Consider the following 19,521-nt stretch of genomic DNA (forward strand, 5'->3'; position numbering starts at 1 on the left):
GGCACTTGGTACTAAATTCGGGGTTCTTTTTTTCCCCCATAGTCTTGGAGATCTGGAGGCATGAAAGAAATCCAGGAAGGGGACAAATAAAGACATATGAATTAGAGAAACGGAAAGTGCATATGGCACCATTAGAAAGGAAGGGTCATGGACAGGTTGTCAGCTAACAGTTCTAAGGAAAATAAAATATATAAAAACAAAACAAAATAAGTGCCTGCCTGTAGGGAACATGGTGTAGTACAAAGGCTTTCACATTTTTTTCTGGGAATGGGAATCTTACTCAGAAGTCTGTTGTAGAGATAGTGAGTTGTCTAATGCAATACTCATTCTGAGTAACAGAATTCATCTGAGGCAGCAACATGTCTAGCCGAAAGACACACTGCCAGCTTTCCTGGTAGTGTTGAGGCTGTAATTAAGTACTCCTGGTAAACAACATCTAGGTGGAAGTGACATGTGGGGCCTCAGAAAAGTAGTCTATTTAACAGTGAAAATGTGCACTCTTTTTCTTTTTTTTTTCCTTCCTTTTGTATAGAATGCAGATGTAATGACTGATTTCAAGCAGCCATTTTGGACTTTGAGTGAGCTAAGGAATGGTAGAGCAAGCCAGGAAAACTTTGGGTCCCTGGCACTGAGACCCACCACACCTGAAGAGCCATGGCTGTGGACACACCAGGAGTGCCTATCTCTAGACTTCTAACATGAGAGACATCAATTTCTATCATGGTTAAGTCATAGTTATTTTGAGTTTTCTGAATTTACTCTTAATCGATAAATACTCTTGTCCCCAAGGAACTTAAGATCCAGAACAAGAATATTTGGCACAATGTAAAGGTCTAATAGAAAGATAGGTACATTTAATTCTGTGTAATTATTCAATTTATGAATAACTGAGCTGCAAGGAAATAATATTTTAAATTCACCAGGGAAACTAACAAGTGAAAAGAAAAATTATAAAATATTCATGTGAACATGGAAACATGAAGAAAGGTGTGGAAAAAATGAGTGAGGTATATTAATATTGACAGCACATATTTGGACTTTTACTTCTTACAATGACCAAGTAATACTTTTGAGGTTTAAAAAATTAAATTGGAAAACATTTTAAACTAAAAGTAATTGATAAATATTTCTATGAAAGAAAACTATAATGATTTATCTATATTTTTTTTTAAAGGGGGAATTCTATCATTCTGTTTTCAGACCCTTGGTACCTGGCTTTTCATCCCCCATCCACTAACAACTAGTCATGGAATCCTGGGGAAGTCACACTCTTTGGACCTTAGTAAGACGAGAATGTTAGTCAATGAACTTTAAAGTTTCCTCCAGCACTAAAATTCTGTGAACTTAATCATACGTTTGCTTCAGTGGATATCTTACTGCGCTTCTCCAGTCTGGTTTCTATGAGTTCAAGAGTTGTCAAAATGAGTTACTTATGTAGTTCTTATGTCTCTATTTCTGCGACAGGGGTGACTAACAAATTTAAATGCCATGGAAGAATAACACAGATAACTCCAAACTCCACCATTCTCCTATGTTTCCATAATGGCTTTTCCAAACACATAACATACTATTTCTTAAGGTACTATACTTTACGTGTCTGTTCCTCTACAGATTGTGAGCCCTTGGGGTGGGGGAGGGGGAAGGAAATGCATCTGCCTGGTGCCAAGCACTGCCTTGAGTATACTGTAGGTGATTTTGCTGAAGAGATGAGTGAATGAAGGAAAATTTTCATAAAATGATGATGATCCTAAGAGAAATCGATGGCTAATCTTTGACCAATAACTTGAAATCTTGTCTCTTTACTTTGTAATCCAGATTAGGACTTTAACGGATGTGTGACATATTCATTAGTCACAAAAACTTCAGGAATTCTTGATAGTTTTTGCAAGCTTTATTGGCTTTTAGGTTGTTGCCAGACTAATTCAGCCATCAAGGGAAAAAGGGTGAGTTTCATGCTGGCATGGATCAAAAGCTGTTGTGCTGTCTCTTGACTGTGGACTGTACATGGGGCGCCTTCAGCTCATTCTGGGAGACTGGGCAAGAGGACGTGAGGATTGTCACACAGTCCATCTCCAGAGACCGGGGGACTCTGGTGGGGAAACTCCACCTGAAGCCCTTGTCTTAGTGAGGCTAGGCCAATGCCATCAATGAGAGGTGAGACGACCCGTTCTCACTGTTGTCCTATATGCTACCTAAATTAATGACACTTGCTCTCCTCACACACCCTCCAAAGTAAAGGCAAATAAGGAAAGTGACAAAGCCCTCATGGCTTTAATTCCAACCATAAACAAAGCCATTTCCTTGCCCTCTTCCCTGGTGACTGTCTTTCTACTCCCGAGTGGGTCCAAGAGTAGCTACTGCCCAGAGGCAGGTGCAAAGCACTCAGTCCTTCCTCCCTGGGGCCCCTTCTCTCCCTGCTGTTCTAACAGGGGTGCCCTAAAACCGACATCACCGAACCCCTCACACAGAACAAGAGGTGGTCTGAGTAACATTTATATACGCCTCCTCATGGAGACTCAGAGCAAATTATAAGTGTTACAGTATTAGGAGTTTAAAAAAATCAGATCATTGAATAAAAATAGATTTCAAATAACAATCAATGTAAAACATGAGTATTAAAGAGCATACCGCAGTACCCTGGGGTTCCACATACTGTCTTCATGAGCACTTGATGTTCCACAATTTTAGAAAGTCCAAAATCAGCTAACAACACAAGAAAAAAATTTAATGAAGCAAGTCTTTTATCAGCTTTTGTAAGATGATAGAATACTTCTATAATTCAAAATAAAACTAACATTTATTTATGTGTGTGTTTGTTTTTGTATTTGCTAATGAGGTGGATGTAGATGACACCAGACACCTGGGAGAGGAAAACACAAAAAATAATAATAATTCAAGTCTTGCTTTAAACTGGAGGAAAATATGACTTCCAAACACATTTTATGCTCTTCTCTAAATTCCCAGCTGTTAGCAAATAAGCTATTTGTTCTTGAAGCAATAGCTGCAATAGATATATTTTTGTTTAATATCAATTCTGAGACTTATGAAACAGTAACTCTAAAGGACAATGTAAAATTAGTGATATGATTCAGAACTCTTAATCCATTGAAAGAAATCAAAATAAAAAATTAGACTCATAAATATTGAAGAAATGGACAGAAATATCAAAAGATTTATTCTGCTTCAAAATAAATAATGTCATTCCCTAGTGACAGATAATAATTTACTCGCATATAAGGAATATGACTTTTGTTTTTCTCAAAAATCCTTTTTATTTATTCCTCAGAATATTACCTAGATAAAACATTATCACAAATTGCTACCATTTGGTCTCTTTGCTGCTGGAGTACATGTCTCTCTCTCTCTCAACATCAGGAAACCGTTCTGAGCTATTCTTCAAGAGAGGCAAGCAGAATTGATGCCATTTTAGACTTCAGAGATAAACCCACATTTCCATAGAGGTGCTGATCCTTATCAGGGAAAGCAGTGGGAGGTCCTTTAGAAAGAAAGGCTCTTCTGCCTAAATTAGTATCTATCCATCCATTTAAAGAACTTTCTTTAAGGATAAAATCTTTGAAAGTGATGTCAAAGGAAATGGGAGGCTCCCTGCTCCCACCGCCTCTCAGGGGTGATTATGAGAACAAGCCAGCTGCCCAGCAAGACTTCGGTATTTTTTCTTTCGGTTCTTGCATTCATAAAGCACATCATGTTGTCTGAGCTCTCCCGTGATATGTATAACTTAATTTTCAAAGTTGTTAACACTTAGGAATGCGGTGAATTCCTCAGATTAGCATCATAAAGGGCGGCAGCAGAAGAGCAATGCCCTTCAGAGGATTTAAGACAGATTCTACCGAGGAGAATTCATTTCAAATCAATTTTATAATTTTCTTTTTTTGCATATGAAGGGACATGGAAAGTAACATGTAATATAATTTTTTCTAAAATGCTGATTTAAATATCTCTTTGAGTACATTAGAATTTCCCAAAGTTCATCTTTGTAGTTCTTCAGAATACTTATTGGGGGAAAAAAAGAAGTTTCCAGGGTCAAATAAGATTTGAGAAAAGCCTCACTGTATACTACATAAGATGTCAGTTTACACATCAGCATTTTTTAAACTCTGGGAAGTCCTGCAGAAATAAAATCTTGTTTAGGGGCTGGCCCCATGGCCAAGTGGTTAAGTGCACATGCTCCGCTTCGGTGGCCCAGGGTTCGGATCCTGGGTGCGGACATGGCACCACTCATCAGGCCATGTTGAGGCGGCGTCCCTCATGGCACAATCAGAGGCACTCGCAATTAGAATATACAACTATGTACTCGGGGGCTTTGGGGAGAAGAAGAAAAAAAATAAGATTGGCAACAGATGTTAGCTCAGGTGTCAATCTTAAGAAAAAAAAAGAAAGTTTAAAAAAACATATTGTTTAACTTTAAGTTGGCTTTTCCTATCTTATTTGACCAACCTTAGCACTCCACTCCCATCTCCCCAAAAGGGAGTTACTCACCTCCAGTCACTCTGCTGAGGAATCAGTGTTCTGTGGAGTGAGCTTTGGAAAGCACAGATCTCAATTTATCTCTGTTCCCGTAAACAAGTGACTCAGAGGCTAAATTCACTAAGATGTGTTAAGCATTTTGTGTAAAAGTTCTTGATTATCTAAAATTAAGCTCCAACTAACTTGTGGAATAAAAGTTAATAACTCAAAAAGAAACGTTATCTGTGGTTTTCTTCTATACAAGCTTATCTACAAAATACAAGGTCACCTCCTGAAGTCCCCACTGTTTCTAACGGCTGTGATTCCTTTGTGTGTCCAGCAATGGAGCACCAATTCTAGGCACTAATTTCCAGATTAATATTCCCGGAAAGAGCACAGATTCCAAAACAAAGCATTATTCTCTTACAGGAACCAAATATTCAAGGAAATTGAATGGAAAAGAAACTGGGTGGTGCAATATTTTAAAATTCTATGAAGCAAATTTCTTCTGCCCTGAGAAAGGGGTCTTAAGACATCAGGAAATGTTCTCACCGATTTTGAGTGGTGCATCTGGGGCTGGAGTTGCATAGAGAAGATTCTCTGGTTTGAGATCACGATGGACAATCCCATTTTCATGTAAGTACTAAATAGGGGAAATAACGAAGTGACATTCATGTAATTATATTTATGGTTCCAACATTTATATTTACTGTTTTCAGAATTGTAATAGTTTTTACTAAATGACTTGATTCAAGAATGCACATACCTGTTACGATTTAAAAATAAACGCCATAAAGGGAAACGTTTTCAAATATACATTATTAGAGAACAGCTTATATCTAGTTATCTAAAAGTGAAGTCCAGTTGAAATTGTATGCAACCAATTGCCAGAAATGAAATATTCACACCTTGGAGAATATTAATTGTGGCTCTCTTTATTCATATTACCATATCAGCTGGAACTATTATTATAATAAGGTGAAGGTGCTGTGTATTGAAATTTGTCTGGTTTATTATCTGAAAAGTGTAATTCTAAGTGTCATCTTGGAAACTCACAACCATAACAAAGACTTCATAATTATTGTTTGAACAGACATTTAGATGTGAGTAGTTATTACAGAGAACTATCTTTAATATGATATATATATTGTTATGGCAATAAATGCTGTCATAGGCTCTTCTGAGGATTAGTAAATCCACTATCAGTATAAATAAACAAGACTATATTTGAGATGAATCTTAAAGATCACCTCTAGCAAATACACTCATTTTACTATATTTTAACTTATTTTGTAAATTACGAGTAATCACACAGGTAACATACTCTCATGGTGAATGTTGAAGTCCTTTCTGACCCCACTTCCCCCAGTCCCAGATCCCTTTCCAAAAATAATCACTCATCAGTTTGAAATGGTTTCTTTTTTTCTATGCATTTACAAACATGAATATACATATACAAAGAGATATACCTGGTTTTTTCCATTTTCTTACATAAATGTGTCATTAGTATGAATTTTTTACAGTGCTTTGTTTTCATTAACAACATATCTTTGAAACCTTTCCCACATACCCCTTTAGCTTATTCTATTTAACTTGTTTTTTTTTTTTTTTGAGGAAGATTAGCCCTGAGCTAACATCTGCCATCAATGCTCCTCTTTTTGCTGAAGAAGACTGGCCCTGAGCTAACATCCATGCCCATCTTCCTCTACTTTATATGTGGGATGCCTGCCACAGCATGGTTTGCCAAGCGGTGTGTAGGTCCGTACCCAGGATCCAAACTGATGAACCCTGGCCACAGAAGTGGAACGTGTGAACTTAACCACTGCACCACCAGGCTGGGCCCCTCTATTTAACTCTTGAATCCATTTTGTTGGATGTATCATAATTTATTTTGCTATTCCATTTTTGATGGATGTTCAAGTTTTTAAAAATTACAAATAATGCAGTAATAAACCTTCTAGCATTTGGATATTTGGGTATTTTTGCTGGTGATTCTCGAGGACAGATACCTGGAAGCAGGTCTAGTGGGGTCCAAAGGTATATAGATTTTTTATTACAATATTTACTGCAAAAATCACTCTCCTAAAAGACTCCATCAATTTTTACTCACATAAACAATGGAAGTATATATGTTTTTTTAATATCTTTACTAAATCTGTATTTTTAACTTTTGCTGAGCTGGAGTATAAAGATTCTATCTTAAATTTGGTTTAATTCGTCCTTCTCTGTTCACTGGTATAGTCAAGCTTCTCTTCATATGCCGGTTGATTTTCCTCTTGGAAAGGATATGAACTGCCTGTTCATATCCTTGCCCATTTTTCTGTTAAGAGAAAAAGTTGCCAGAGAGCTGCCTTTTTTCTCCTTTCCTGTCTCATAGGAGAAGGGAGAGAGTCTTTCTTTCTGCTCAAGCCAAGAAAGAGGAAGTGGACATCTTCAAGGTCACAATGTGGTGTTTGACATGTGTCACTTGGTGATTTGGGGAAACAGACTGAGGTATCGCTCACGAAAAATTGAAAGATGTGTGGAGCAGGTGAGTGAGGAGAGAGGGCCTGAGATTCAGCTGCCCTCAAATAATAGCTGTACAAGGGTGCACATTTCTCATGGGCCCAAGGTGGGCTGTGGGGAAGGGAACTAGACACGAGTCTCCCTGAAGAGGTCCCTTTGCAGGAGTGTCTCCTGCCTGAATGATGCCTTCTCAGCGTCTCGGGAGGGAGATGACAGCAGGCAGCTGAGGAGCCGTTGACTTCTCAGAGCACCTGCAGTGAGAGAACTGCCCTGCAATGGAGATGTCTCTGTAGAGCCAACAACAACGTCCCCCAGGAAAAGAACAATAGGCATTTGTAACCTGCCACACCCAGAGATAACTGAGGCCAGACCACAACTGTATCAGTTTGGTAAGACCTTTCTTAACCCTCTATCTCTTCTCCCCCTTCCCACCATCACCTTCACATCTCAACACTAGAAGGACCACAAATACCATCTAGCTGGTTGAAAAGAGCAAGTAAAAGAGAAGAAAAAACAAGTATCCCTACCCCCTATAATTATAAATTATAGATCTCTAAGGTTTAAGTTGGGGGAGGGAAGAAGTTTAAAGTTGGGCGAGTCTAAGATTTTGGTATTTTCTTTACCCAAGAGTGACTTGAAAAGCTATGGGAATGGCCTGAAATTTTATTCATGGAGGAGAAGAATGGCTACACAGAGATGATTTGCTAGGACAACAGTGAGAAAAAATCAAAAACTGCTTTTCCTCATGTTTTACCATGTCTGGCTCACTCCTTACAGTAGACAATTATCACATGGAGATAATAGCGTACATGTCCCAATATTGTAATATTACTATATTCCAAGCACTATTATAAGCACCTTATACCTATTAACTCATTAATCGTCACGGCAGCTCTATCAGGTAACTCATTTCATGCTTGTTTTGCAAATGAGAAAACAGAGGCATAAAGAGGCTAAGATATTTTTACAGTGTCGCACCTGGACATTGTGGAGTTGGGATTCAGACTCGGGCATTTGCCAGTAGAGTCCGGAGCCTCACCCATTCCATGATTCCAAAACAGATGCTTAAGCAATGTGTATTACTTGATTGTGTAGGATGGGGATGAAGGAGGGGAGGCGAGAATAACGAAGGAAAGGGAAGGTAGTGAGAGTGGGAGGAGAAATGAGAGAATGATAGTGCACCATGCTCAGCCTTGCATGATATCCAGGGAAAACCTACCATATCCCTGAGGAGGAAGATACTATATCTTGTATAAGCTGAGTTTGAAGGCAAAGATACGAGTATTTCATATAGTAGCTTTGGAACATACCTAAGAATTGCACAGCTTGGGATCAATAGAAAATAATGATAGCTCCCCCGCCATCTAACCCAATTTAGAAGCTCCATTGCTTTGGGAAGGACATTGAAAATAGCAACACAATAACAATAACAAATGAGATGAACTGACAAGCGTTGGTTTAGCAAAGTACTAATTATATAAAGATTCTCATTAAATGTTGTCTGGCTTTCCTGATCAGAAATGGTGGTTATGTGTTTTAACTCCAAATTTAAAAAACAAACAAACACCATTTGGCATTCCATAGGAGAGTTAGACGAGATAAAAAAAGAAAAGCTTTAGAGCAAATATAGATTTAGGAACTATGTGCTACCAGAGGAACAAATTTAAAAACAAAATAAAGCAAAGAAATAAAAGTCATGATCCCGACTTTTAAAAATATAGTCAGGGATCATTTGATATAAATTACTTGGTGTAGAAAGATTATTAAAAGTCATGATATAATCATGTACACACGTAGGAGGAGGCATTTAAATATATTTGATTGACAAAATGGCAGGAGTGACTATTTTATTTTTGCTTAGACCTACTGATTGCCTTTGACCAACAGTTAGTATATTTAACTTTTACATTATCTCAACTTAGAAAGCCAGGAAGAAGGACTATTTGGAGTATGATCTTCTGTCTTCCCCCAATGAGATAAACCATTAGAAGGAGCAACCCTTTTATAGTGCCAGCTCTCCAACTTTTTGATCTCCTTTATAGTAAAAAAATTTATTGAGAACCCTGGAGAGCTTTTGCTATGTGAGTTATATCTAACATTAGTTACTGTGTTAGAACTTAAAACTGAGAAAAAAAAATTACTTATTGGGGCTGGCCCCATGGCCTAGTGGTTAAGTTTGGTGTGCTCTGCTTTGGCAGCCTGGGTTCTGTTCCCCGGCACTGACCTACACCACTCATCAATGGCCATGCTATGGCAGCAACTCACATACAAAAGAGAGGAAGATTGGCACAGATGTTAACTCAGGGTGAATCTTCCTTAAGCAAAAAAAAGAGGAAGACTGGCAATGGATTTTAGCTCAGGGTAAATTTTCCTCAGCAAAAAAAACCGAAAACCAAAAAACATTAATTTATTTAAAAATAAAACAACTCATGACAGGTTAACACAAACTTTGTAAAACAAAAATAACTATATTTTCTAAAACAAAAAAAATTAGTGAGTAGCATGCTATTATTTTAAAGTTTTGTAGATTTCTTTAATTTCTGGTGTAATAGAAGACAGCTGGATTCGCATATCTGCTTCTGCATTGTCCATTGTAAAAGCACACATCATGTAGCCTCTGGAAAATTCCACTGTACTTTCAAAAGTAAGGGGAAATGCCTTCATATTATGATGAAATAGTTTTGACTTCACAGAAGTCCTCTGAAAGGGCCTCAGGGATCTTTCTGGAATTCCTAGACTTTATTTTGAAAACTTGTGTCTTAGAGCATCTGAAGACATAAAAAGAGTAGCTTAGGAGCTGAATAACAGGCACACCTCCCTTTACTTTCAAACTGGCTTTTAAATAAAAGACACACCTCTAATCTTATGAAGCACTGATCTCATCCCATCATAAAAAGATGACTGCACATAGAGAAGAGGAGAAGAAAAGGAAATCAAGAGAAAAAATGCTCCTCAAAATTGTGTAAAGACGCAATGGAAAAATGTGCAAAGACATTTTATAGCGTTATATTAATGATACAGAACTGATTAAGAAATATCTAATTATGGAGAAATATACCTTAACAAGATATTGTTGATTTTAGCTACAGATTATTTATATCTTGGGGATTCCACATAAATAGACAAAAAGATTAGAAAAATTACGAAATAAGATAACTGAATATTTTAGAATAAACTAAGTGTTAAAAATAGTCATAATTAAAGTAAACCAAAGATAAGCAAGAAAACAGATGAAAACCCAAATAACACTGGGAGAAGATCTGTAAAGTCCAATATGAATCCAACAATTTAATAGAGAAGCAAATAAATTTGACAATAATTGTAGCACCTAACTACTAAAGGTTATCTTGACTAATGGGAACCTTTAATAAAGATATTGGAACAGCAAATAAACAGGTGTGTACGAATTTAATTAAAACTTTAAGGAATAAAAATTAAAAGGAGAAGGAGGAGGCAAAGGAAGAGGCAGAGGCAGGGAAGCACAATTAATTTACTGGCTCGATCTTTTTACAGTGTATTATTAAAAAAATGAGAAATATAATTTTATGTGCAGGGTAATCAAGATAGAAACAAATACATTTTTAAGGATTTTATAATAATAAATTTAATGTTTTGGTGCCAATGTCATATCTTTGCCAAGTCCTGTTGCAATATTGTGTCCTTGGTTTTGATCAAGGGTTGGTATATGGAATAAGCATATTGAGTTTTTTGTGATACTGTTTTTGGAACAATTATTAAAGAACAACTTCATGAGAACAATATACCCCAAGTATATCATTTATTAGCTTTGTAACCTTAAATAAATTGTCTACCCTCTGAATCTCAGTTTTCTGATCTGCAACATCCACTCCGAGGCTTGTAGTGAGAATTAGATATGAGACACGCCAGCACTTAGCCTGTAGAAGATATTCTATTCCATAGACAGTAGCTATTAGGACTCTATCATTGCTGTTCCGTGTCTCTTGTAAAATAAATTACACTTAGAAATCCTTTGAGATTTGGAAAACTTGCTTTTTCCTGAAATATCAAAGGACACTTTGATCAGAAAATACTTGCTCTAGAATTCATCATAGTTTCCCCTTCTGTTTTGGCTGCCAAAACTCTCAGTGAAAAAGAGGTTTCGATTACAATAACTAGCCTGCTTTGCATATATTTATTTCTCCCCTCCTCTTCCTGCTTTTGATTCCTTTTCCCACTTTAATAGCTTTATTTCCTGTGCATTTTTCATTTAATTTGCCACAAATTCTCTTCCCAAGAAGATGCAATATAAATTATAGAGAGACAGAATGTTATGCATTAGTCTTCACCCTTGAAATAGGTCTCAGTGAAATATGGACTGATATTACTACATATGTGTCTATAGTTGACAGTGAGAATGTTTAGAAGTTAGAAAATGAACAAAGTTTGTGGCAATTAAGGTTTGAAACATTCTTACTATAGTTCTGTCAATTATAAAACAAAGAATTCCAGTGATAAATAGTATTGGTTATTGATAAATCGTTGCATTTCAAAGCACGTCATTTGCTTACATTGATTCTCCTGGATCTTCTGCAGTTCAGAGCCATCCCTGGTGCTGCTTCAGATCCTGTCCCATGCTCCCCTCCTGCCCCATCACTCCTGCCTTTTCTTCCATTTTTCCTTTCCTATTCCCTCTTTCTTCTCTTTCATCATATAAATTTCTCTAGACAGGGTAGTACCATCATCAAAAAGAAACAAGAAAAAGAAAACACGACTTCCACCTCTTTCCAATCCACAGATTGCCAACATGTTCTAGCTGTACTTAATGATCTCCTCTAATCAGTCAATCTTCCTGAAAATGCAGTCTTAACTCACAGTTTGCATTTCCTCTCCTCTCATTTTTTTCTTATTTAGTTTTATTTCTGACCTCATCAAACCAAACACTCTTTCTCTTTCTTTCTTTCTCTTTCCTTCCTTCCTTCCTTCCTCCCTCCCTCCCTCCCTTCCTTTCTTTTTGTAACATTGGTTTATAACACTATATAAATTTCAGGCGTATATCATTATATTTTGACTTCTGTATAGACAACATCATGTTCACCACCAAAAGTCTGGTTGCCATCCATCACTGTACAAATGTGCCACTTTACCCCCTTCGCCCTCCGCCCATCCTTCTTTCCCTCTAGTAACTACCAGTCTGTTCTCTGTATCTATGCCAATACACACTTCTGACTCCTTTTGTTTGACCTGTTTGCCATCTGAGCACGGGGACTAGTCTCTCACTTAGACTCCCATCTCTTGGTGCTCTCGCAACACTAGCTTCCTGGTTTTCCTCACTTCTCCATTCTCTCCTCAGTCTCCTCCCCAGGCTCCTGTCTTTCAGTTTCTCAGGACCTTCTGTTTTTCCTTTGTTTCTTGAGTGAGCTCATCCAAAGCCACAAATCGAGGCCCAATTTATTCTACTGTGTCACAAATCTCTATCACCTGCCCAAACTTCTCAGTAGCTCTGGACTCCATGGAACTTTCTAATTTCCATTCCAATTGGATGTCTCACAGGTGTATCAAGCTCAACATTCCCAAAACTATACTCATCATTTACCCTAAATCTGCTCCTTTTATCCCTGTATTTCAAATCCAACAAATGACATCATCCAATTGGCCAAGCCGGAAACCCAGATTCGTCCTACTCCTCCACCTCCTTTCCCTGACACATCCAATCCAAGACCATGACTGTGCGTAGTTCTCCCTCCTTAGTGCCTCATGTATCCAGCCCAGTTCTACCTACTGCTCTTGCCTTCAGCCAGGCCATATCCACATTTTCCCTCCTAATTACTCTGATAACTAGCTTAATTGCTAGCTCCTCTCCAGCCCATGCTCCACAATGCCATGAGAGTCATTTTTTAAAAGTGAAGATCTAGTCACGTTGCTCCTCTGCTTAAAATCTCAGAATCTTTCCCTTGCTTTTGGCATGCATGGCAGCAGCAATGTTGCATTTATTTTGTATCTTTTGAGCAGGTGTCATAAACTCTCCAGGGGCCAGGAAGGTACCCTAAGAGAGTGAAGGAAGTCATCAGAGTGTAAAAGAAAAGGGAAACATTGGAAGTCTCAGGGATGCATATGTCCCTGGAGACACTCTGACCCCTTATGAAGCAGAGTTGAGATTCAGCCAATTGTTGTCAGGCAGGAATGCAGGCCCCGTGTTGCTAGCTATTCTGAGTTTTCAAGGCAAGATAAAACTTCATATTTTTTATGTAAATACTCCAAATTTTAAATATTGGCAATGAACTTAAAAAATTTTAAACCCTGTATAGGCCAAGGAAAACACTGCACCTCGTGATTCTTGCTTTGAAATTTAAAACAGGCCTTGGCACTCAGTAGATGCTCCATAAACATTTGTTAGGGGGCTGGCCAACTGGTGTAGCGGTTAAGTTTGCACAGTTCACTTTTGTGGCCTGGGGTTTGCAGGTTCAGATCCCAGGCATAGACCTAGCACTGCTCATCAAACCACGTTGTGGTGGTGTCCCACAAAAAACAGAGGAAGATGGGCACAGATGTTAGCTCAGGGACAATCTTCCTCAAGCAAAAAGAGGAAGATTGGCAACAGATGTTAGTTCAGGGCCAATCTTCCTTATACACACACACACACACAAATTTGTTAGGTACATGAATAAATAAACAAATATTTTTTTGACTCTGCTTCTTAAGTTAGATCTTTACTGAGGTTGTGCTCCCTGCTTTCTTTTTCATTGTAAACTCTCCTCGTTTGCCTACTTCCTTTCAGCTACCTTTTATAGAACCAAAAAAGTACACACGTGTGTAAAAAAATTGTGTGGTGTGATTATAATTAATCTTAATTTTTCTTCGATAAAATTTAACTATAAAAATTATATATTACTTGGGTGAAGAGTTTTTTAAAAAATAAGGTTTATATCAGTGGCAGGCATTTCAGGTTTGCTTATCTTGAATACCACGCATCTGCTACAAATGATGGACTCTGAATATGAATAAATATATTTAGTCGGTAACTTTGCCTGGTCTCATATTAACAAAACAAACCACGTAATTACGTTGCTAGCAGTTTAAGAATGTAAAGACCCTTCCATGATAGAACCCTAAAAGGATGTTCTAGTTCAAAACTGTTTCTTAAGCTCCAGGACCATTTACCCACCTGCCTAGGTCTCATCTCTAGCCGGATGTCTCACAGGCACCTTAGGTTCAACATGTCCAAACCTGAACTCTTGACTCTCCTAGCCCACTTCTTCCAGTTTTTCCCACTTCAAAATGTGGTCTCTCAGTCAACTCAAGAGTTCAAGTCAGAAACTGATGCTCTCCTCTCCTTCAGTGCCTCCATCCAATTCACAACAGAGTGCTGTCAATTCTAATTCCAAAATGTCTCCTAAATCGCCCTGCTTCTCTCCATGTCACTGCCATGACCTCAGCTGGATCACCACAATAGTCCCTTCTCTACTCTGATTTCCAACGTGCCCCGTTTCAATCTATTCTCCACACAGAAGCACAGGGAATCAGGCCATATCTTCTCCTTGGGAAACTCTTCAGTGGTTTCCCATGAATTTATGTTGGTTTTCAAAGCCTTGGTGATCCAGTTCCTGCCTCCCCCTTCAGCCTCAGATTCTGCCACCTTCCCCTCTCTTAATCTGTTCTATCCATATTGACTTTCTTTCAGTTCTTCAAAAACCCTAATCTCTTTCCCATCTCAGCATCCTTGTCCAGTTACCCACTCTTTCTGGAATGCTTTTTTCACCTGGCCAGCCCTCCACATCCTTGGGATGCAACTATAATGTCAGTTCTTCAGGGAAGCTGTACCTGACCTTCCAAACTAACATAGGTGCCCACTCTTATAGACTCTCATTGATCTCTCCTATCTTTATGTTTCTTTGCAGGTTTTATGTTCAGGATGTCTCCCTCACTAGACTAAAAACTCCATGAAGACAAAGACATTTTTATCTGGTTCCCCAGATACCTAATTTCCTGCACAGTACCTGGTACTAAAGTATGCACTCAATAAATACTTTTGAATGATTAATAAATAACTTAATTTTCCCATAGACATGTATGTTCTACTTTTTAGTCACTAACTTGTAGATATTCAAAGAATGGTGGTAATCTGCACTTTTTATTCATTTGCCATTGTTGATTTGTAAGACAAGTTAACATTGTTAAAAATTTTGTCCTTACATTGTAGCAATATATTTCCATAGCAACATCACTTTGATACATTTAGCTGAAATAAGGCTCAGTATCTGTGTGCTTATGAAACATTTACTTACTGGATAATAATGCTTAGTCTTCTCAAAGGTGCTCACTGAGAATCAGTTAAACGAATGAGATTTACAGCATCACTTTGAGAAAAGCCAAAACCCAATAAGAATATTTTAACTGTAAGATCAGGCCAAAGGGTTTCATCTTCAAAACGACATTTTGAATAATTACATAATTAGTTTTTGTTCTGTAGTGGCATTAAGTTAATAGTTATGGCTGAATTAATTTTTTCACATCCTTTGAAGTTGATCTGAATATCCAACATAGCATATGCCTCAGGGGAGTTCGGGGGAAGACAGCTGAAAATTCATCTGATAGTTTTCTCTTCAGTTCCCTTCATGTCTGAGACATTCATAAACTGTACTTGCCAGTGTGATAAAATGAAACCGAGTAGTGATTTGGTCAGCTATAATAACACATTAGTGAACAGTGGGCAAGCCAAAAGGCCTGTGTTTGTAAATGAAGGCACCTTGCTGGACTTCAGTGGAGAGCTTGACAAGGACTGGACCTGCTGCTGTGCCTACAGTAAGGTTCTATGTGAGCATCACTGCTGTAGATTTTGGGTGTGGCTTAGAAGTGTCTGGATAGAGCAAAGCTTTGCTGGACTATCAATGTCATGGGGAAAGGGAGCAGGATGCTAACAGAGAGCGTACTTCTGAATGCCACTGGGTAAAGAAACCTGGGGTGTCAGCATGGAGTAGCTGACAGGCAAAGAGCTCATCAAGAACAGTCAGATTTCAGTTCTTGTTTCTGATTTCGGTATGTCTCCTGGTGTACAGAGTAGGGAAACATGGATACTTTCAACAGGTTGGAAATTCATTTTCCTGTCTATTTATATATGTGTATGTCATAAAAGGCTAAGTACATATTTCTAAGAACAGTTTATACAGTACTGGTGGAAAATATCATTTTACCTATATTACTTTCCTTAGATTCAACTCAAAATCTAAAAAGACCACTCAATTAAGACAATGAAACACTTACCATTGCTTTCGATAGCAATTATTATTAAGTGAATGGTTATCATTTTAAATTATGCATTGTGCAAAAGAAAAAAAGGAAAAAAGTGATCTGTCCTGATTTAAACAGGCAAGTCTCATGCTAACAGAATATAAAAATATAAAGAAAACTGAAGCAATGTACATGTAATCAACAAACAAATCAGAATATAAAAATGTATTTGTATATAAGATTACAGCAAGTGCAAGTTGTGAGGCAACTTTCCAAGGGGATGTTGAGAATGTTTAGAGAGGATAAACATGTAATAATTTCGTTTTCTTATTTCCAATGTATGTGGTCATACTTCAGGAAAGATGAGATTTTAGGAACGGAGGCAATGGAAAGATTTGACCAATTAAATGGAGGTGGTATTCAGAGATAATGCATAGCAACAATGCACTGTGGACCTTGAAAAAAGGTCCAAAAGTGATCTGCAGTTACAGAGAAAGATGCAGCAAACACCTTTTTGGAATGAGAAAGAAGAGATCAGGTGAGAGCACAAAAGAAACAAAGGGAGCTCCCGAATCTGCATGCCCTGGTCAAACGGAGTCTATAGAGAGGCTGAACTCTCCATCCTGTCCAGAGAAGCTGAGTGGCCAGGATTGAGGATGAATGTAGAAAGCTCCCCATCTTCTGGCAAAGAGATGAGATTCTTTACAACGAAGAGGAAACTGGAAATATTATTATGAGAGATGACTGTGCTTCAGACTACAGTACTTTCTTTCTACGTTAATAAATTAAGAGTGGATATTTGGGATCTATTAGAGAAAGAAAGTTTCTGGATGCGAGTGAAATATATATCAAATATGACTAAGAGTGAAAATCTGTTCATTTTCCTTGAAAAACATCTACGTCCACAGATGTATAAATGGTTCTTAAATCAGATATGCATTAAAGTATAATGTGGAATTTAAAAAAAGAAAAAATCCCAAACATATGTCACCATTTGGTCTTTCAAAAAAAATGCAATCACCAAAAGCTCAAATTCACTTCTAAACAGACAAAGATAATCCTGCTGCTCTGAATTCAGGGGGTGTCTAGACATGTAATTAAACTCTCTCTATGGTCCTAACAAAACTGTGTCATTGTGTAATGAAAGCTACTGCATAGTAATTTAGTTTAATTACAGCTATGCTGTGTTCGATGGGCTGTGTGTGGTTAATTGATAATGTCTCAGGAGTTGGTAGGAGGAAGTTTGAATCTCTTTAAAAATCTAACAGGACAAAGAAGAACCAGTCATTAAAAAAAGAAAACGGTATTCTGACTACAGTTCTCCTACTGGGAAGAAAAATTAAATTGCATAAATTCACTCTTCTCTACCCTTCAGAAAATTGAGACTCAATATACATAAATTTAAGTAAGAACTTCAAAGTGAATACTCTACTTTTGTGTCGTATCTACTTTGGAGATCTGCCACTACCACTGTCTTTACCCTCAACCTCTACTCTAGGACGCCTTCAGAATTATCAACAGAATATATAAGAAAAGCAGTAGGTCACTACTATGTCCCATGACCAGATCAACAGGCATGGTTAGGACTGACTGGCTGTGAGACCCATGGTCAGCCGTGGTCTGTAGAGCATCGCAGGGTCAGAGGAATCTACATTAGGCAAACAGCCAAGTTCTGGGGCCTCTTAGGCACTGTCATTTATGTCAGAGTCATCTTTGATGCCTCCTTTTCTCTCATTAGTCTTGCCCAATTAATTCTACCTCCAAAATACATCTCATATCTACGCTCTCTTTCCATTTACATTGTTACCACTTAGTACAGTCCTTCATATTCTCTTCTGGCACTATTAACATTTGTCTCCCAACCGCCCCAACACATCCCCACACCTAGGTCATGTCTCTAAAACATAGATTAACTCATGTCAATCCTCCAGTTTAAAAGCAAAAACAATTCACCTTTAAGGGCTCCTCAGTGCCTATTAGTTAAAGTCTAATCTCCTCAGTATGAAAATTAAAGGTCCTTCAAAATTTGTCCCTAATTTTTGGCTATGCATTATCCTGGGACAATTCTTACCATGCACTAGCCACATAGCTTTACTTACTATTGCTATGCCATACACATTCCCACTTGGTTCCTGGATAATAATAATCTTTCATGTGCCAAATTGCATTTTCTAAAGATTCTTGCAATAATATTACTCATCCCAAATGCTCTTCCAGAATCTTGATACTCCCCATGTAGAGGTAGAGTCTAATTCTCCTCCCCTTGAATCTGGTCTGTTACTTGCTGATAACCAATAGAACGCAGTGGAAGTGACACTGTTTGACTTCTGAGGTTAGATCGTAAAAGTCAGTGCAGCATCTACCGTTTGCTAGATACTCATTTTTAGATCCCTGAGCTGCCATGTAAAAAGTCTGACTATCCTAAGGCCAAGATACTGTAAGAAAATCGGGCAACATGGAGAAGCTAAGTATAGTTGCTCCAGTTGACGGCCTCTGCTGAGGTCCCACGTGGCAGACATCATCAACTACCAGACATGCGAATGAAGACACCTGTAAATAATTCCTGCCTCCATCCATCAAGCTCCCAAACCTTTAAGTCTTCTCAGCTAAGATTCCAGACATTACAGAGCAGAGATAACCATCATTGCCACCATGTTCTATTTGAAGTCTTGACCCAGAGAATATGTGAGCTATTAAGCTGCTAGGTTTGGGGATAATTTGTTAATACAGCAATAGTACCTGCAACACTTCATAACCCAGATTACACACCACCTCTGTGAAATTTTCCTCTAATCCCACAAGCAAAATAAATATCATTTTCTCTGTCCCCTCCCAAAGTATTTTCTTCATATCCCTACAATACTCTGATATTCTTATCATAGTTAATTGTGTACTTGTCTTCAAAATTAAAGATAAACTCCTTGAGAGCAGGGATTGTCTTATTCACCTGTGTACCCATGGACTCTAGGCAAAAGCCTGATAGATTTATGAAAAATGCTTGTAAAAATAATGCACGAAAGAAGGAGTGAATGAATGGTCAGAATTATGGGCTGAATGAGGCTCTTTCGCAAACATCAACAAATAGACAAAAAAACCCAAGGAATAACTAGAACTCATTCTGAGGTCTAGCACATATTGACATTTCATAAATGTTTATTAAATAAATAAAATGGTGGAACTACCTGCACTAGGACAGGAACCAGCTCCTAAAATCTTTGGTTTGGACTAGATGTCCTATGTCTATCCTAGTTCATAACCTTGTGTGGTTCTGTGTTCAAGAAACTTAGTGAACTCAATTCATTCTGCTCTTTGTTTAAGGCAATATCAATAGCTGCCCTTGGACAGCAAGGCTGGGCAGTGAAA

General features: G+C 37.9%; 2 protein-coding genes across 11 annotated transcripts in view; one reads left to right on the forward strand and one right to left on the reverse strand.

The window, feature by feature from the left end:
* The window catches only part of STARD4 (StAR related lipid transfer domain containing 4), a 69,995-nt gene extending 55,002 nt beyond the window's left edge, over positions 1-14,993 (forward strand). Inside the window, exons 6-9 of one of the 6 annotated variants that reach the window (XR_011525646.1) lie at positions 4,897-5,103; positions 6,082-6,225; positions 6,845-7,361; positions 14,829-14,993. Coding sequence is in view for 3 of the 6 variants with exons in the window: in XM_070571311.1 (XP_070427412.1) it covers positions 4,897-5,057 (161 nt within the window). In the remaining 3 variants the exon portion in view is untranslated. Of the gene's footprint in view, positions 1-4,896; positions 5,104-6,081; positions 6,437-6,844; positions 9,436-14,828 lie in introns of those variants that run through there. The other 5 variants (XR_011525645.1, XR_011525644.1, XM_070571311.1 and 2 more) reach the window with 5 other exon arrangements.
* The window catches only part of CAMK4 (calcium/calmodulin dependent protein kinase IV), a 235,822-nt gene that overhangs the window by 31,250 nt on the left and 185,051 nt on the right, over positions 1-19,521 (reverse strand). For all 5 annotated transcript variants that reach the window (XM_008518812.2, XM_070571306.1, XM_070571305.1 and 2 more), the window contains 2 exons: positions 5,020-5,110; positions 2,629-2,703 (listed from right to left, as the gene is read on the reverse strand). In XM_008518812.2, the coding sequence (XP_008517034.1) occupies positions 2,629-2,703; positions 5,020-5,110 (166 nt within the window). The remainder of the gene's footprint in view (positions 1-2,628; positions 2,704-5,019; positions 5,111-19,521) is intronic.

The sequence above is a fragment of the Equus przewalskii genome, chromosome 13 (genome assembly GCF_037783145.1).
Source record: "Equus przewalskii isolate Varuska chromosome 13, EquPr2, whole genome shotgun sequence".
Classification (NCBI taxonomy): Eukaryota; Metazoa; Chordata; class Mammalia; order Perissodactyla; family Equidae; genus Equus; species Equus przewalskii.